The sequence below is a fragment of the Melopsittacus undulatus genome, chromosome 6, assembly GCF_012275295.1.
Source record: "Melopsittacus undulatus isolate bMelUnd1 chromosome 6, bMelUnd1.mat.Z, whole genome shotgun sequence".
Taxonomy (NCBI): Eukaryota; Metazoa; Chordata; class Aves; order Psittaciformes; family Psittaculidae; genus Melopsittacus; species Melopsittacus undulatus.
Genome location: NC_047532.1, coordinates 54,369,292 through 54,388,389, shown reverse-complemented (window position 1 = coordinate 54,388,389; position 19,098 = coordinate 54,369,292). Strand labels below are relative to the sequence as shown.

Sequence of the window (19,098 nt, the reverse complement as noted above, 5' to 3'; positions counted from 1 at the left end):
AATTGATACAGCAATATTTATTTAGATAGATACATATAAAAGAAAGAAAAAATGAAAAGCTTTATTTGCTGAAAGGACTAGTAAGGGGCTCTCCTCTCCTAGTCACAGCAAAGAAATTCTACCATGGCTTGTAGTGAACATCATAACGGATGGGAGAAGCTTTGGGCTTTGAAAAATTCCCTTAATTAGAACATCCACCAACAGTTAGGATGTAAATCTCAAGGAGGGAGCAAGAAGAATACAGTAATTTGTTTTATAAAGTTTCATCTGTAAGGTTTTTCTTAAACAGTGAAATCTAGCATAGCCTAGATTTGAAGCTCTTCCTCCGTGCCCCCACAAAAAGAACCCCAAAACATCAAATTTCAGAGAGTTTCTGATAACATTAAGACAAAATTTTTATCATACTGGACTTGCTACTATTTAATGTGAAACAAGGTAGTTTAAATAGCTGGGTTTTTTCACTATGAGATAAATATTCAGAGTACTTACGGAAATTTCCAGTGCACCATCATCAAAAGTAACAAAGACAGAATCAAATTCTGCCTCCTTCCCCACCACACCAGGTACTCTCAGCAATGAGGGCCAACACAATAGAAGGGCAGGGAAGCATTTACGTCACTTTATCAACACAGCACCTCTGCCATGCAGGAGGTTATTATTTCTCTAGCTAGCTCCTTTCACATGTAACCAGCCTTTTCTTGCAGCAAAACAAACCCAAGTTCTTACATGCTTCAAATAAGTAGCCTTGCAAAGTCCTCCTTTCTCAGACCCTAAATTAGCCAACACCCCTTTTTCTCATTAGAAAATACTTCTACAATGGACCAACACAGGAGACCTCCCAACAACACTATTTTAACCAAGTACCTGCTGGCTACTGTACCTTGTGGTATTGAAGTTGGTTGATAAGAGGGCTCAGAGAGCTGGTACGTCGGCAGAGTTGGCATGGCACTGGGTGGAAATCCTCCTGGGATCAGATGGTTGAAAGCCATCAGTTGATTGGCTCCTGCCTGTTTCCTCCATCTAGCACGCCGGTTACTAAACCAGACCTACAAATGTTTCAAGTAGGGACATTTGATGTGTGTACGTTTAATATGGGTGCATCAGAAAAAAATGGCATTATATTTCAAATGCATTTATTGTCTCAGAGGAGAGATACAGAGATGGGTACTGGGATTGGAGCTCCTAGACAAGAAAAGTGCCCTTGGCACACACTTCCATTGTTCAGCAGACAGGACACAAGAGTTGCAAACCCTAGTTTCCTCTCAAATACAGCCTCTCCTGAGAAACAAGCTGACTAATGCTTTCAAACTTGAGTGCTTTTAATAGCTGTTAATCACTATTCTTACTGTGCCAGATTTAATGAGAAAGGGAAAACGTCTCTCCATTTGATGTGCCAGCCAAACCTATTTGGTCTGGTTTGTACTGTCTTTATATTTTAGTTTGCTGACGAGTTAGCTGCATTGCTTAATGCACTGCTGGAAGGTGCTTGTACTTACATATTAGGATACTACATTGCCCTAATGATCAACAGAACTTTAAGCTTTTAATTTGAAAAATACAAGCCCAGTGTACAAAACACACAAATCCCTCCCAGCAAGTTTTCATGTACATTCACATATGTACAAAACATCTCATAATAATCTTGACATTAACAGTAGATCAAAATTTCAGTACTAGATTAGCATTTCAGAACCACTTTGAAATCTGTTCCCAGGACAGGGTACCAGACAGATGGGGTTTGGATTAGTGGGACATCTTAGCTATAAATCTGCTTTCCTTCACGTCATTCTCAGTTCATATTTTAAGTTTCCAAAGACTTGGATGGCTCTTATTACCTCCATGAAAGGAAGAGGCAAGACTTCACAAATGCAGAACAGTAAGAGCTGCAAAACATATAGATTAATATTGATACTATAGAGATTAAACTCGCCATGAATCAGAACAGCAACCAGCCACAACAGGGGTGCCTGGACCAGAGTGTATGCACACTACCGTGGCTGCAGCTTTAGAACAACTTCTAGATTACAGCACTCAAGTTCATGAAGTGGACAACCCCAGAAAAGAAAGAGATAAGAGAGGTTGCTCACACCTGTAAATGAGCAGTTAATTACTCATAACTACACCCAGAAGCAGTTGCAATGATCATCCACGGATATTATCAATTAGATAAAAATTTAACTGGGTGTTAGCATTTTTCAAGGTACATCTGCACGGCCTGTAAATCGTGGCCTGAAAGCCACTGAGGTGTATTAGCTGAATACATCTACAAACATGTAGATATATTCTTAAAAGCTGAGTCTCAGGTCTGTCACCCTTCCTGCAATCAGCCCATGCTGGCTTATGAATCAGCCATCACAGACTGGATTCCTAGGCGTAACATCATTCACGGTCCATGAGTGGCCATTACATAAGAGCGCAGAAACATTTTGGACTACACTGTGGGTTTCTCCTCTGCTTGCTATTTCATAGGAGGAGTGGTGGACTTCAGTGGGCCATCTGGTTTCTGACCTGGGCCATCTGTCACCATGTAGTTTGATCTGGCTTTATCCTCTTTCCAGAATGAGATGCTCAGTTCACACAGCTGCCTCCCCCTTTGACCACAACTTCTACTCCTCAATTACTCCCACTCCAGTTTAAGATTTAGGACAGAGGGATAGATGGAGTCTCTGCCTACCTCAGAATCCCTCTCTTTGTGTTTTGCTGTACATACCTACCCTCCCCCTGCCTCCACATGAACCATTTTTGAAAGCAGCTAGCAGGGACAAGGCACTCGGGGAGAGATGGAGAGCTAAAGATCAGTCTAGATTCAGCAATATCTTTTAACTTCCTCATCCTACAGATATCTATATATTTTTCTTCTCTCTCCTTACCTCTGCTTCCCACACTGACATTTAAGTCTAAATTTCTTATTTACTCCTCACAGATTCCTTCCACCTGCTTATGTCTCCCAAAGCTCACCAGTCTTATATTCATCCAGCAGTATCTTTCAAAGATGACCAAAGAGAAGGAAAAAGGGGCAAGACACACTGCGCAGGGAGAAAGAGGCTTTGCTAAATAGCCGAAGAGCATTTAAGAATGATAATGGAGGGCAGAGAGGGAGCAGGGAACAGTAAATGCATGTTGTAATTGTCCTACCCAGGTCATTAACTATGGCTTTCTCCACAACACTCTCCAAGGTCAAGGAGGTTATCTGGTGATCTTTAAACACTTTAGACTGAACTACACTACCTGAGGAAAATGAGGTAATTTTGTTTCCTCTACAGATACGCATTTACTTTCATGGCCTAGATCTTTATTACAATTTGTCAGATTCCAAACTTTAATTCAGTGGCAAGTGATTTGTATAAACGTTGAGGTTTATGCTTTTATTTACAGACAGATTTCTGGCTCATTTTATAGATTCACCTTTTTCCAGAACCACAGGTATGTATTACATCCCTGAAAGGGACACACTCAACAGTATCAAAAAGCCTGCAGCAGCCCTGCAATGAGCATACTGGCACAGAGCTCTGTTGCCACCTGGAGCTTCATTAAATTTAGTTGGACTCTGCAGGGGTGCAGGAACCTGCCCAGGCTGTGCAGAAACAAGGCTGTGCATTAGCCCCCCAGTCCCACATGACTGGGACATGCTAAATGGGTGTTACTTGACTGTCACCCTTGTCACAGTATGCTGGCACAGCCATGGCTTCAGGCTCATCCATCAGCTCCAGCCACTTCTGCTTCACTGCTGCCCCATCAGCACTGCATGGGTTTTTACTTTCCCTGGCTGGCAGAAGGCAAATAGCACATGACTGGCATCAGAGTTAGCTTAAAATTAACTAACCAAACCCCTTGAACAAATTCAAACATGCAGAGCAAGGCTTATTGCCACTAATACCACACACAGTTGTCACTACAGGACGGTAGAGGCATGTTAATTAAACAAAAAAAAAATAAGAAAAAAGAAAACACATCACACACCATTACAGTGAGCACCAAGGGCCTGACCCACACACACACTTGTTCACCTTTGATTTTTATGGGCTTTGGACCAGCCTTGGTAAAAATAATTTATCCATAAAATGACCATAATCATGGCCCCGAGTCTTACCATCACCGTTTTTTATTAATGAACACACTGAAGCTCTGAATCTGTAGTTCTGGATGTTTTGACACAATCAGTTTTACTATTATTACTATTTACTGTCATGGCCTCTCCCTTTTCACATGGCTCAAGATTTGGTTTGCACCCGTGTTTAACTCCCATTTTATCCCACATAACTGCAGAGTTTAGCTGTTGTACAAGACAGAACGCAAAGAAGAAATAACGTGAGACGGGAGGAAAAAAAACAAATAAAATTAAATGGGAGATTTAAAGTATTGAAAATAGGTTTGGAAAAGTCAAGAAAAATAACTAAAAAGAATAACTAGAAAAAAATAACTCTAAAAATTGTATTTACACTTTACATAATGTTTATTAAAATGAGTCAGATCCCAAACTTAATTCAGTAGTAGTTCCACGCTTTCCAAGTTAACTGAGATGATTTATTTTATTGTTATTTTCTAGTCATAGTATTTCACTTAGACTACATTCAGCTGCCTTGACTTACCCTCAAGAGTTCAGGAAATTATTTTATTTTTTAGGTCAGCATATATCCTAAAGAACCCACATGTGCTATTACCAATGATTAAAGAAATTCTGACAAATTTTGCCATTATCAAGCCACAACTTAAAAACAAAACTAGTCACCACAAGCCAACGTGTCTGCTTAGAAACATATTGTAAACACCTGGGGAAGTATTTTATTCTGTTTGTACATTTCCAATATGATGTAAACACCATGTCCTCTTATGTGCAGCACATTTCAGCTTCCACCAGCATAATAAAATCCTCATCTTATGAGTAGCCTTTTAAAATCTAGCGGGTTCCCAAAGGATGGATGGTTCTGTTCTCCTGCACCTCCCTTCTGAGAAGGATGCAGAGATGCTCAGGATATAATATAGCTCCTGGTAAAGACCACCAGCATATTGTGAGAAAATGCCACCCTGCAGCGGATGTGACAGAAATCAACTCTAAATTACCTGTGCCTACTTAATCTGACAAACTAATGTATCTTATGCCTTGCCTACACCAGCAATAACACTTGGGAACATTCAGTCAGTAACTTTAAATGAAAGGACTGGAACAGGTTGCCCAGGGAGGTTGTTGAGTCTCCTACGTTGGAGATATTCAAGGCCCGCCTGGACAAGTCCCTGTGTGATGTACTCTAGGTTACCCTGCTCTTGCAGGGGTGTTGGACTAGATGATCTTTCGAGGTCCCTTCCAACCCTTGGGATTCTGTGATTCTGTGATAATAGCATGGATCTCAGTGGAAGGCAGACCAATCCTAGCTTGTACTTCACCACTATCACACAAAATTCCCTTATGGAAACAAAAGCAGTGGATAAACAAGCTATTGCATTTTGGAGACTCCAAACATAGCATTCTTACACAAAGAGTACTGTGTCTGAAGGAATATGATCCACTTCTGCTGGTGTAACATGAAGGAGCTCTAAATTAGGTCAGCATTGTGCTTGGTGGTGTGCAAATGCAGACATGGGCAACGTGGTTTGTCTGAAAGACTGAAGCATCCAAAAGTGATGTCTGCAACAGAAGCCAAGTCACATTCATTTTGGTGAGGCTTTGGCTCCCCAGTTTCTGTGTCATTTTTAAAGATGGAATATAAATTACCCAAACGGTAACAATATTGAACCCCAGTGTCTGGCCAAAATTTACATACAAAAACAGATCTGAAGAGAAAGAAATTAGGGCAAAAATTTAAAAAGGGAAGTAAGTATTGTAGGGTCTAGTTTTTCAACCATCTAGAACTGGACTGATCGAAAAAACAAATCACCCCACAGAAGAATATTAAAAAAGGTATTTTTCCCCAGTGTAGAACAGATGAGGTAAACTAATGGGTTTCTCCTGTCTCTACTTTCTAACATTTAGATTCTGACTTTTATTACAATTTTTATTTGAAGTAGTTTGCAAGTGATCATGCCAAAAATCGTATTTTGTTCAGCTCAACAGGATATTCTTTAAAGATGCATTTATCCACTTGGGAGCACACTAGTGTAATTAGCCTTGACATTTCAACAAGTCTGATCATAAACACAGAGTGCTCTATGTGCTTTTAAGGCAAAAGATCTCTTATCCAACAGGGCAAAATATCTGAGATGTGAATTTTGCAGAAAACCCGTGGATATTTTGTTATACACAGTCCTGACCATTGCAAGCATCAGTGCCAAAAACACACAATGTCAAAAGACTGATGTATTGTTAATGGCACTTCTACTTTTAGACGAAAGGGGTTTTTTGGTTTTTTCCTCTTTAGCCTCACGATATTTTTCACAGTAACTGTCTAACCTACCCACCATTCGTCTACCTCCCTTCTCCCACTGTTCACATGTTCAAAATGAAGTCTAATCATCCTGCAAGCAGGAGTCCTTAGTGGCTGTGTCATCAGGGAATGAATTTGGGGTGGTCAGAAGCAGTGGGTATGCCCTACAAAGAGGGGAGGCTGAAGAAAGGAAACTGGTAATGAAGCTGGGCTGCACCAGCCATGACAGAGCTGATTCTGCTACCTTTGTGAAAAACAGCAGGATGACTTCTAAGGAGACCTAAAGCATCTGATCCTGCAGTCCCTGCTGATGCTGGACCTACATTTACTTCAGCAGCCTTCAGAGCAGTCTGTGCCAGCATTTTTACCCTCTCAGCAGGTCAACACCTGACACCAGCCCATACAACTGACTAACCCAAAGGGGAAAATACAGAACAGCAGGGGGAAAAGAAAGGAAAAAAAGTTTTGTCTTCCATTTTCTTTTTTTTGCAGTTGGGTAAATTCCCACCCTGGCTCACCGTGGTGTTAGATGAGCTCCAGGGAAAGCACTGCCAGGGGCAATTCACAGGAAAAAGAAGGAGTAGAAACAGAATAACTTTTCAACAAACATGAGTTGTTAAATCAGCTTCCTTGCAACATCTGCACACCTCCAGCCTCACAGGAATAAGGTCTCCAGCATACACATGGAGGCACGCCATTGGTAGGCCTGCTTCCTCACAGAATCCCAAAGCAGTGCTGCTAGCCTGCTGAGAATGACCCGCCGTGACCACCAGTGCAGGTTGTCTGCTTGGGGCCTGCCGGGAGCTGTTATGGTGATGGGAAGTCATGCTGGTTGGGATACAAGAAGTTATCGTTTTGACAGAAAACTGAGTTCTTTAAAAACAAGAGGAGGGAGAGAGCAAACCACCAAAAAACCCCCACAAAAATGCATACACACAAAGAAAGCCCACCACAAAAAAAAAAAAACACACAACAACACACAAAATTTAAAAAGACCCCAAAACCAGTAGGGAACAAGGACTTCCAACCACCTCCAAGCATGATCCAACACCTTCAATTGTCATAGGTTTCTTGGAAAAGACTCTGACTCAGCCCCACACAAATGCTTCTAAAACATTGCAGCTGAATAGTTCTGCAAAATATTGAGTAATAAGCAAATTGAACTGCGTGTTTATAAATTAAAGCACCACTAATTTGAGCCCTTAGGCAGCACAGACCAGAAAAAGTGAATCAAAAACACATCCTTTCTTTTCCTTTGTATTTAAAAATGTCTTCTTGGGCCTGCATATGCTAGTAGTTGACTAATTTACTCATAAGAATTTCTCCTTTACCCCTGGGGAAAAAAAATATCTGCAATTACAGAGATATCTACTACAAGAATGCACACAGCATTTTCTTTCTTTATCCTGTATTTGATGCAAGAGGGACAGCCTCAAGAAAAGGCACTAGAAATTCTCCATAAACCACATCAGGAATAACTGTAAAGATCTGCTGAAAGGTCTTTAACGTTCCTGAATCCATCCTGCATTCCTTTACCCCATCTTCCCATTGCACTGAGCAGTTCAGCATACAGGTTCAGAAGAACTGAGGGCAAATTAAGACTTCTTTTTGGCACAGGTGCTCCCTCCCCTATGATTTCCCAGTGAATACTTTTCTCAGTTTGCGACTGAGAAGAGACTGTTACAGTTGAGAGCTGGACTTCAGAGCTTTCAAGCCTTACTCATAGCTTAAGGGTCTTAATTTCTTTCCTTAGCTTTCCCCCCACTATCTTATTTTCCCAACTGTCTCTTCCCCTCCCTGCACCACAGTGAAACAAAGGAAACAATATGCAAACACTTAAAAGAATATTTTTATCATTTTTCTTCTGGCTACTCAAGGCTTCTGACCTCTTGGAACTTTTTTATTTGCTGAAGTTGTAATAAGCTTTTTACAAAAGCTTACAGGCTGATTACAAGTCTGACATGGGAACAGTCAACCCCATCCTCATAGCCTGGAGAGATCTGCCTGAATTTTCAGGCATGCTGTTTTGTTAAACCATATTTTTCTTTTTGGAAGTTTTCAAGCAAACCAATTTAAACCTGGGAATTGGCCAAGAACCACCTTTTCAGGACAGGACATATTCACATTTCAAAATTCTTCCTGATTTCCCTTGCTTTTTCGACATTATTCACGGACTGAAACAATCAAAAAAAATTTCTCCTGTTGTTCTTTGGGGTTAAATAGGAAGGCCATGTGCCAGCTGCTTCCAATGCAGGACCTCCTGTCCCACAGAGTCTTATGCACCTGGGAGTATATCTTCAATGTGGTCAGATACACAAGCCTTACACATCAAATTTCTGATAATTTGGGATGCCTGCCTTCAACACACAACCCAGGAAGATTTGTCTGACTGGCCAGCCCCCATCAGCCAAGGCAGGCTCCTGGCCTTCTGCCTGCTACAGGACAAACCTGAACTTATTTAAAACCCCTTCACTGAAAGACTGAAGTAAACACCTCCCACTGTCAATCTGAAACAGGCTCCAAGCTGCTGCCAAAGTTCACCCAGTTCATCCAGGTCTAAAAATAAGCTTCATGTGGGAATCAAGAGGTAGCCAGAAAAGATGCTACCCACTTCATTCCTAATGCACTATTTGTTACACAAACCGTAACCGCAATGCTCTGAAGCTCAGAAAGAGCCTTTGATCTTTATCTACACTGGGGAAAATATCACTTTTAGAATTTGCCTTCAGATTCAGTTAGTAAAAATAGACTACAGACCTTAAGGGCCTGCACTGCAACTTAATAATGCTTTTAATGAGGTTTTAAACTGGACCAGTAAAGCACTTCATGATTGTGATTTTTACTCTCAGCATGTGAATCTTTAACCTCACATTCCCAGGGTATTACTGGAGGGGGTGCATGTTATTTATTTATTTAATGGTCATCCTTTGGCACTCTACTTATGTTTCTGAATTGTATCTGATGAATGCACAAGAGAAAGAACTGTCCCCTTCCTGCTGCCTCTAATACGCAGAGAAGAGCCTGATGCCATTGGAAGAAACAGCAGAAGAGGTACTCCTGGCTCCACACCACATCTAAGCTCTAACGCAAGGGAGAAAGATTCAACAGTCCCTAACTGAAAAGACTCTTCAGAAGGAATTGCAGGGAACATTTTATCTTTTTATTGCACCCAGTGCTGAACTATTTGCAATATCTCACGACTCTTGCAATGTGAGGTTTGTTGCAACACTTTCTTGTCCCCACAATTAAGTACACAAATAACATTCACAGTGTAAAGTCTGTTTTCAGTTGTTTTTAGCTTTCAAAAAATTTCCCTTAGGGGCTGAAAAATTCTAAACTTGATCTCAGCCCAGAAGTGACTTCTTTTCCCCACTCCAACAAACCCGCTTAGAAACATGTATTTGGTTATCCTTCAACAGTGGGAAAGTGAGAAAATGGATGGTTAGGCAGTTTAAGATTCTTCCTTTCATGGGCGTTTAGAGAGTGCCTCAGGGAATAGAAGGAAAGGGAAAGCATGGGAGTGGCAGGATAGAAAAAACAAAACATGAGATGCAAGCACTACAAGAAGGGACTTAAGGGAATAGCAGGTTGGTCCAGTTGTAATCAATTAAATACTTCCTAGACAATGTGAAACAACTCTACAAAATTGGACCGTGCAGCTCCAGAAAGAAAAATAAGTTTTCTGGGCTCAGCTGGACTTAGGCTACAAAAAAGCCAGCTCTTTTAGGTAATGCCTGATTGGGAAGCAGTCAAAGAGATCCTTGTGTATACATCCATATAAAATTTGGTATCTCTGATCTGTCATATTGCTACCAAAAAAAGAAGTGTGACTAAGAAAGCTTGAATGCTGCATCAGTATGACTTTCCAGCCCTCTCAGCCTCAAGTCTCTTGGGTTTATTTTCTTTTCACAGGTTGTCTTTTATTTCATGCCCATCATAGGTGGCTATTTTAAGGAGCTATAGAGAGGTGCTGAATGCTGATAAGGCAAATCCTGTATCCCTTAATCCACTGCTAAATCACTCTGCCAGTCTTCAAGGGTACCAGACAGATGGAGTGCACTAGGAAACTGCCCATAGGCTGGTTACTTCAACCCCAGTTCATCTTTAATCCAAAAAGGTTTTGTTCTGGTATTTTAATCATTGATTGACTGGGAACTTTATTCCATGCTGGGTTAGGTAAAATATCAATGTCAGATTTACTGGGGAATTTGTGAGGCTGTAGATCATAGGAGTTGTGTGAGACAGGATGTGTCTCAAGGGAACCAAGGAAGCCATAAGGAATGTAAAAAGTCACAGGGTTAAAGCCACATTAAGACAGCTGTTATGTTAATGAGAGTTCTGCTTTTCTTCTAGCTGTGGGTCATTGATTTAAAAAAAACATGAACAAGATCTTTTTCGCTTTATCGTATTTTTGCTCTGAAGCTAACACAGCCCAAAACATCATGTCCTAGATCCCATTCGTCTTGCTAACAGAACTTGTGCAGGAAGTTATCTTTATTATGTTAGTGTGTGGATGATTCCTAGGGTTTGATTTGGTCTTACCTGACACAAGTCTATAGATGAAGCTGTTTTGCAAGGATTTCACTTAGTAAACATGTTAAGAAAAGAGTCATGCACTACTGAGTTTGCCTTTCAGGCAAATTGATGTACACATCTGATTTTGTCACAGTCATAACAAACACTAACAAAAAGTGTGAAGTCTTCTGCAAAAAAAAAACAACCAAAAAGGTCTAGCAGGTAAAACTGAAAAAGTCTGGACCTTTCAAGACAGATACTCAACAATACAGCCACACTGATGTAGGTGTGCTTGTCTTAAAACATCAGAGACATGTTTTCTGTTGCTGATTTCAGTCTGAATGACTCAGGCTGAGCTTCAAATATCAAAACATAAAAACAGAATTTTACCAAAGCAACCAAATTCACCTGTACTCGTGGTTAGATCACAAGTTACTATTCATTTTTCTTTCTTGGTTAGATCGCAAGCTACAATATTGTGCTTGCTACCCAGTGACACATTTGCTTATGAATGCTTGCAGCTCAGACAGATTTAAATAGGCATGCTTCTCCAAATGACTCTCAGAGATCAAGTAGTGGAAGAGCAGCAGATGACTCTACCTGAAGTATTAAACATTTCACAGGACATGCTGCTTGGCCATGAAGCAGAGTTAAGTCCAAGCCTGAACCTGAATTCTAAGGCACAGTTTATTCCAGAATTATTTGGCTGATATTTGTCTGGTTTTGTACATCTGAAAATCCAAGTTCATGCTTCTTTTTAAATCAACTTCTAAATCAACTCCATGGTTTACTCCTCCAGCACATTAGCTTGTTTTAGACAACCTGGTTCTACACGAAGTAGTGAAGACCTAACAGTCATTTGAGGGTTTATTTTCTTTCAAATTAAATTGACAGTGAGATTAAAAGAGATATTACAAGGTTTAAATAAAGTCAACTTCAAAAGCTAACTTAAAAGTAAACTGTAGATACAGCACCAGTAACCTTGCTCACTTGCATGGCTCTACAGACACATTGTCCTTTTAAAAATGTTTCCCTCTCTTCTATTAATGCCTGAAAGACCCAAACAACAACAGATGAAGTCAGTTAAGTAAGTATAAACTGGCACAACAGCTGACCTGATTACATGCAGAGTGCTGTCAAATGCATAAAACAAACAAACTGGGAAAATAGACTTTCTTCTCCAAGGGCTCAGTATTGTATTCATGGTATGTATGGAACAATTACTGGGGAAAACACAAATTTTTTTTTCAAAGCAGTTGTCTTAAACAGTTGAAAAACCAATGTCCATGTACAGCAAAACCCCCTGAGGTTGTAAACAATGCAGCTTTGCATTTTCATTCTACCCCAGAATAGGATCACTTCAGAACATAAAACGAATGACATGCTAACAGAAAAAGAAATTCCCTTATTTAGGCAGCTTTTGAACACATACCTGGACACGAGCCTCTGTGAGTTTGGCTCTTTGAGCAAGTTCTTCCCTAGTGTAAATATCAGGGTAGTGTGTCCTCTCAAAAGCTCTTTCCAGCTCTTCCAGTTGCTCTGCCGTGAAGGTTGTCCTGCTGCGACGCTGCTTTCTTTTTAAAGGTAAATCTGGTTCAGAATCAATGTCAGAGCCTTCATCAGACTGGGGTGCTGATGCTCAAAAAAGAAAAAAATGAGAAAAAAAATGTCTTTAGTTGAGTGGAAAACAGAAAGCGGAATATTGGGTCAATCAATGATACAGAAAAGCTGCTTTGTCCCCATGACTCAGAACTGACAGGACAAACTTAATAAAAGGAAACAAATCAGAGTTAAATGTGGTCAAACAAATAAAGAATTGTCAAAAGTTCTACTATTACTTTAGCACCTTTACCTGGGCCGATATTGAAGGACCTCTAGAAATCTGTTTGAGTAAATGAATTACTCAATTTCTTTGTTCTAACTCCTCCAGCAGTTTGCAAGTGTTTTAAAAACCTGAGTACAGCTTAGTACCAAGCAATACGTCCTTGTTCCATTCCCTGAACTAGCAAACAGATACAAATACTTGTCACACACACCAGTGTGCGTGTTATAACTTAAACATTCAGACTTTATAGACTCAGATCCATGAGACCTTCCCCAGAGATCCATAACTAGAGTCTTATTGCTGAAATGGTTGTGAAAGTAATTTCAAAGCTATGGGGAGCACTACTGGAGAAACACACTGTTATACACAATCAAATATTTACTTCATGTCACATGTTTTATTTGTCCTACACTCTGTAGATGTTTGTTAGCCTATCTCAGCACATTTAAACATCCCCCTTGTTTGGAAGTTACTCACATGTCTTAGGACTACCTAACATAACCTTAGGACAGGCCAGACAAATACATGAGCTGAAATACGTGGACTGCGTGTTTCCTTCACCACAGAGCACAGCTACATACAGATGTGCTGATGCTCAGCATCCAATCAACAGTCCAGGATGTGACTGCAAAACAGCCAAGACTATGCTGGATCAAGGGCCCCTCACACCACATCCCAAATCGGTACTTAAGGAAAGTCAGCAAAAACACAGACCACATACAGCATTGTCCGTGACCCAGGGAAGGACTACCAACTCTTGAGATCACTACATTAAAAGGAAATCAGAAACCAAACTCTTTCTGGGTTTCATGGACATGGAGAGAGTGAAATCACACACACACACACACAGACAGCTCCTGGCATCATGGCTTGTTTCCCTGAACTCCCTAGCAATCAAGTGAATTCCAGCTACAGCCCAATCATGGCTGAACCCATAGCTATAGCTGTGAAGGCAGTAAAGCCCCTTCCAGCACCCAACCACATTATCTTTCTCCAAAAACCATAATGAACTAAAAGAGCAGATTTCCAAAGCCAGCATCAGCTGCTGTCCCAGGCAACATGAATTGCTTCTTGTCTGAGTCTTCAAGGGAAACCACCTAAAGAGGGCAGACACTCCCCAGCGATGCTGAAACTGCTTGTTCAGCAGGGACTGCCTCTACTACTTCAATAATGTCAAATAAATAATTGATATAGACATTGATTTAAAATAATCTTCTTAACATGATTTATTTGGCAGTAACTGAGAACACCAGCCAAGAAGAAATCACTGTTTCTCAAGATCCAGCTAAAACCTCCCACCATGTTCATTTCTAGCTATCTTACATTTCCAATTTCACTCAAGCTGTTTGAACTAATAAATACATCTAATCTGTTCACTTGGTGTTACAGTATGAGGAAAAAAAATGCTGTTTCAGGCAATACAGATGAAGAGTTTATGAATTTATCTAACAAAAATAAATAAATAAATAAATACGTAAAAAAAAAAACAATTACTGCTAGACCAGAGACTTTTAGGTAAAAGCTGTCTTCACTGATCAGACATCATCATCTTGAAACTAACATACACAGAACATCAGGAGAACCTCCCATAAATCTCGCCACTGATGTAAGTGTGAAAACATCTGACTCCCAGTCTTCTACTTGCACTAAATTTTTGCCCCCAAGTAAAACTCTGTTTCTTGAGAATATTGTCCTCAAGAACAAAAGGGAACCAACACAAACATCCTATCCCAAACAGCTCAAGTTCATTCCTTACTAAACAAATAACCTAGGGTATCCCAAAACGAATATAACGCATTGTCTCAATTATTGACAAATCCCAAATCTCAGTTGGGGTCCCAGGTGACACATGCCTTCCTCAGTAACTGCCAAGTTACAATCCTCCAGGATAGCTTCGTGCTGCTGGTTCAAGAATAAAAGCAGGATACTTAAAATATAGTTTCCTTATGTTAGTCTCAGATATAAATAATGGACTTTAAGAAGAACAGCTGTGCTGACAAGTTAGTCTAGTAGAGGAGCGCACACCAGCCATGCTAACAGGGTCATAGTGGCTATCACCACACTTTGACCATACCTGATCTGTGGTAAGATCTGCAACAGAGCTCAGGAGGAGAGAAATCCTGTGACAAAAGTTGCCTTTGATTGTGTAGAATGAAGGTTGTTTGTTTGGTTTTTAAATCAAATAGTCAAATCCCCAGGTCTCAAGAGCTCTTACAGTACTCTCTTTCAGGCTCTACATGTACATGTGGAACTTCTTCAAACATCTACAGTTATGCCCATAAAAAGACAACTTAAACTGTCTGATTCAGAATGGATATTTATCATTAAGTTTCTGAAGTTAATTCCCTCACCAGCTGGCGGAAAGTACCAAGATACTTTTTAAAAATGGTTTATGAAGTCTTAGCAAAATCTCGTGATGTTTCCCTGCACTTTGCATCCATGCAGCAACAAGAATGCAGAACTGAAATGCTGACTTAATTTTTCATTTTACTTTTACATTTCATTAAGCTGTACATGAAAGGCACAAAGGTAAACCAGTCAACAAAAGCTGAAGTATCTGAGAGTCTGGTACGATACATCTAATCAAGTGCAAACATTTAGAGAGAAAGTAACAAAATTAAAGTAGGGAGAAAACGTATATCAAACAAAAAGGCTTTCATATTTGCCTGATTATACTGTTGTTAGCCTTCACCAGGCCTGGTTGCTGTGTTCCTTTGAGTTCCATTGTCTTGTTTGATCTGTGCTATTAAAATCAGACAAGTGTAATCTTAGATTATAGCTATGTCTCTGTACTACAAACCACACTTTTTATTTCTTATAAAGTCATCTTAAGTATGATTAGGTTCAAGGAAGTTTTTGTTCTTATTTTTCCCTGTTAAAATACCATTATTAGACATTTATATAGGTAAGAAGCCAATCAGAGCACTAGCTAAGCACATTAATTTGATATATCTCAGCCTTTAAAAAAGCAGTATTTGTTTTATATATGCTCAACAGCCATAGCACATTGCCCTTTGATAAGCAGTAGCTCACTAACAGATCCAGTGACTTTTATGATGCAAAAGGATACTATTCAGTACAAATAAAGGTGGTCAGATTTTAGATAGCTTATTTCTATCTCTATCACCTCCACAGACACACACACAATATGTATATCCTTTACAGTTGTCCTAATGATCTTAATACTATAAACAGGAGAAGGGAAGAGACTCACCAGTGCCCTGGGAGATCTGCGGCCAGGTCCCCCAGTATCCTTCCTCCCTGCACAGCTCAAAGTGGGAGAGGCAGCCAAGAGCACAACCAGTAGCTGACCCATGAGGTTTAATTAAAGAAGGAATTACAGAAGCAAAGAGCAATTATTTGTCTCTTAACCCCGTGTGACCCAAGGAAACATTGCATGCCTGTTATCACCACGACATGCAAAAAAATCTCTGCTGTGTCACAGGCTTTAGGTCACCTGGAGCTCTGTAATGATCCCTTTTCTAAACACCATAAACAGACACTACGGGGCAAAAGCTGAACAACAAAATAACGCACAAGGGGTCATTCTGTGGATTGTTCTTCCTCTCAGCAAGACATTTCATCCGAATAGTTAAATATTAAAAACACGACAACCATTTAAAACCCATACATTACCGATGCAGCACAGCGCACCTGACAAACGCAGGCAGAGGTTATCTTTCTGCCACTGTAAAGGCACAAGTTCTCTGGCAATCCTTCAGTCACTGTGAAATGCTTAACTAAAATATTATGCAGCCTCTTCCTGTAAGGGTAACAGCCTGGGGTCTGACCTGGATAAATTGTCTGGCCACGGATCTCACTAAAACAAGACTGAAAAAGCCAGCATACAAAGGCAGAGAGGGTTCTGATGGTGGTTTATTTGCTGGCTATCCTTCCCAGATCTTCTCATTTCTGTATTTACACATGGTTAATTCCTCAGGCTCTCCCCCTCGTGCCACATCTCTATTCTTTATGGCTGTAGCCAGGGCATCCCCAGCTCTGGGGGAGTGCCGGGAGGCAGCGGGTACTGCGGCGTTGCTGCCGGATCCCTTTCACGCCATGGAGAGGCGAGTGACCTGCCTCGTGTTTACTCGGGTGCAGGCGAGGAGGAGTGCAGCAGGGCCGCCACCCCCCACACAAACCCACAGCAAATGACAAATGACACTTTCTCTTTGTGATCTTTGGGATTTTTGTTGACTTATTTGGAGGCTTTTGTTGGGTCCTAAGAAATGGCCTGTGGCTGAGGCCTATTCGGCCGATTTCCACGCTCCATCTGTGGTATCCATCAGCAAGGCCTTTGCCCGCATTCAGGGTTCTGACACCTGCCTGGCAGGATGCGGGAGGCACAAAGGAGGCTGCCGCGGACGCGAGGGGGGCGGCGGGGAGGGCAGCCAGGGTGAAGGGGATGCACAGCAGGGGTTAATCCCAGCCACCCCCTCCCCAAACCTCCGCACCTGGAGACGTCCCTCCAGGACTGCCTCTCCCGGCCAGAGGTAAAGGGGCTCAAACGCAGCCCTCCATCATGTTGTGGATGAATTAGAGAGGAAAGGGAGGGAGAGGGAAAACCGCCCCAGGATGTGAGCCGTCAGAGTCACCCCAGGCGCTTGCTAAATAAACCTCCGGCGCTGGCTTGCTGCGAGGGCTGGGAGCAGCAGTAGGTGGCCAGCAGCGCATTCCTCCGTGGATCCTTGTTTGTGTTGGGGTAGGCTTTCAGCAGCTGGCGATTTAACAGTCAACGGACTAGAAACACATCAGGCATCCTTTCTTTCCTCAAACTAAAGTCTACAGGAAAAGAAAACAGCATCTTTTATTTCCTCCTGACAGCCTCCCTCCTTTTTCCCCCTCTGAGCAGTCCCGTTTAGGAGCAGGCTCGTATTTGCATATAAAATGTAATGAAGACTCTGAAGCCAACCAACTACCTCCCTCCCAACCCATCGTCCCTTGCTTTTGCTCTGTTTGCGTGGGGAAACAAGACTCCAGGCTCGCCTCTTCTCCTCCTCCCGAAACCTCACTGTCACAGCAAGGAGCCATTTAAAAGAAAATGGGCCCTGCCAGGTCTGCACTAATCAAAACACGACAAATAAACTCTGACACTCAACAACTCCCCGAGTGCCCACCGCCCTGGGTGGAGACTACAGATTAGTTATGAATATGGCAGGCAGCAGGGGACACGCTCAGGGGGTCTGGAGTCACCCCTCAGCCACCTGTGAGCTGTTTGAGGTGCCACAACCAAACGCTGTGTTTATCCAAGATAAAACAGGCTCCAAAGATTAGAAGAACACCCCTAAATTTTAGACCGTAGTGCTCCAACCAAAGCAATTTGGACTCAGAGCTGCAATTTTATCCAATTCACTGTTCGCTTTCCATGCTTCAGTGTCAACAAGGGAAGAGGATAGAGAGGACATTCAGGCACCCCCACTTTTACCCTATTGGGTCACAGCCCAAAATTTGTTAGCAGTTCTTTGACATGTAAAGCAAATTTCAAGATACAAAGAACAAAACAAGCAGCCACAAAAGATTTCTCAGCAGAGTTAAAACATGCTAATGTAGCTGCACACTATTTCCCTTGTAAAAGGGAAAATTTAGGGTCAGCAAATATATAAGAAAATTCCCAGTTTTCTTAGAAAGCAACAGAATACTTATGTTAAATACTCAGAAGTAGTAAAATTACTTTTAACCCTTTCTACCATAATTTTGACTATGCTGTATCAAAAACTAAGAAACAAAACCAAAAGGCAAGCCTCTGTTCCAGACATGAATATTGCTCATCCAACAAGGATTAAGTCACACTTCAATTACCCCTTTGAAAACCATTGCTATTTGCAAAGGGCATACTTACAAAAACATTGTAAATTACTTTTTTTAAAGCTCCACAGGCACTATGCAAAAGTCTGAAGTGAGAGAATAAGAGAAGTGGGGAGAGAATATGTTGCTGTTTAAGTAAACTGATTAATAAGAGTAATTAATCAGTTACTGGAACTGGAAAAGAAAAACTGTGTCTCCTAAGCTGGAATGTCAGCACAGAAAGAGAACAACCACCACAACAGTGATAAAAGTGATCTTGAGAGAAGTGGATGGTATTTTTATTCTGTTTGGGCTGATTCACATAGAGAAATGTGCTTTGTACAGCAAAGTGAAAAGGAAAACAGTAGCTGCAGTAAAAGGAAGTGGCCAACAGTGACTTTTATTTACAATTACCAAGAGACAGGCTATTATTGACCATATGTGCCACAATCGCCCTCCTTATCATGGGCTGGCCATCATGTCCATTGGGAGCTGTTAATGAACTGGGTAATTGAGCTGCTGACATGTGTTACCAAAACAAAACAATAGGAAGAAGAGACAAATGAACATTTTATTTGCCAATCAGAGTAGGTTCCGCTTTTCAGAGAACTGTGC

At 41.2% G+C, this 19,098-nt stretch overlaps 1 protein-coding gene across 5 annotated transcripts in view; it reads right to left on the bottom strand.

Annotated features, from left to right (window-relative positions):
- The window catches only part of PAX3 (paired box 3), an 81,081-nt gene that overhangs the window by 14,312 nt on the left and 47,671 nt on the right, over nt 1–19,098 (bottom strand). For 3 of the 5 annotated variants that reach the window (XM_031050107.2, XM_005150220.3, XM_005150218.3), the window contains 2 exons: nt 12,307–12,512; nt 881–1,046 (listed from right to left, as the gene is read on the bottom strand). In XM_031050107.2, coding sequence (XP_030905967.1) covers nt 881–1,046; nt 12,307–12,512 — 372 coding nt within the window. The remainder of the gene's footprint in view (nt 1–880; nt 1,047–12,306; nt 12,513–19,098) is intronic. The other 2 variants (XM_005150219.3, XM_031050110.2) reach the window with 1 other exon arrangement.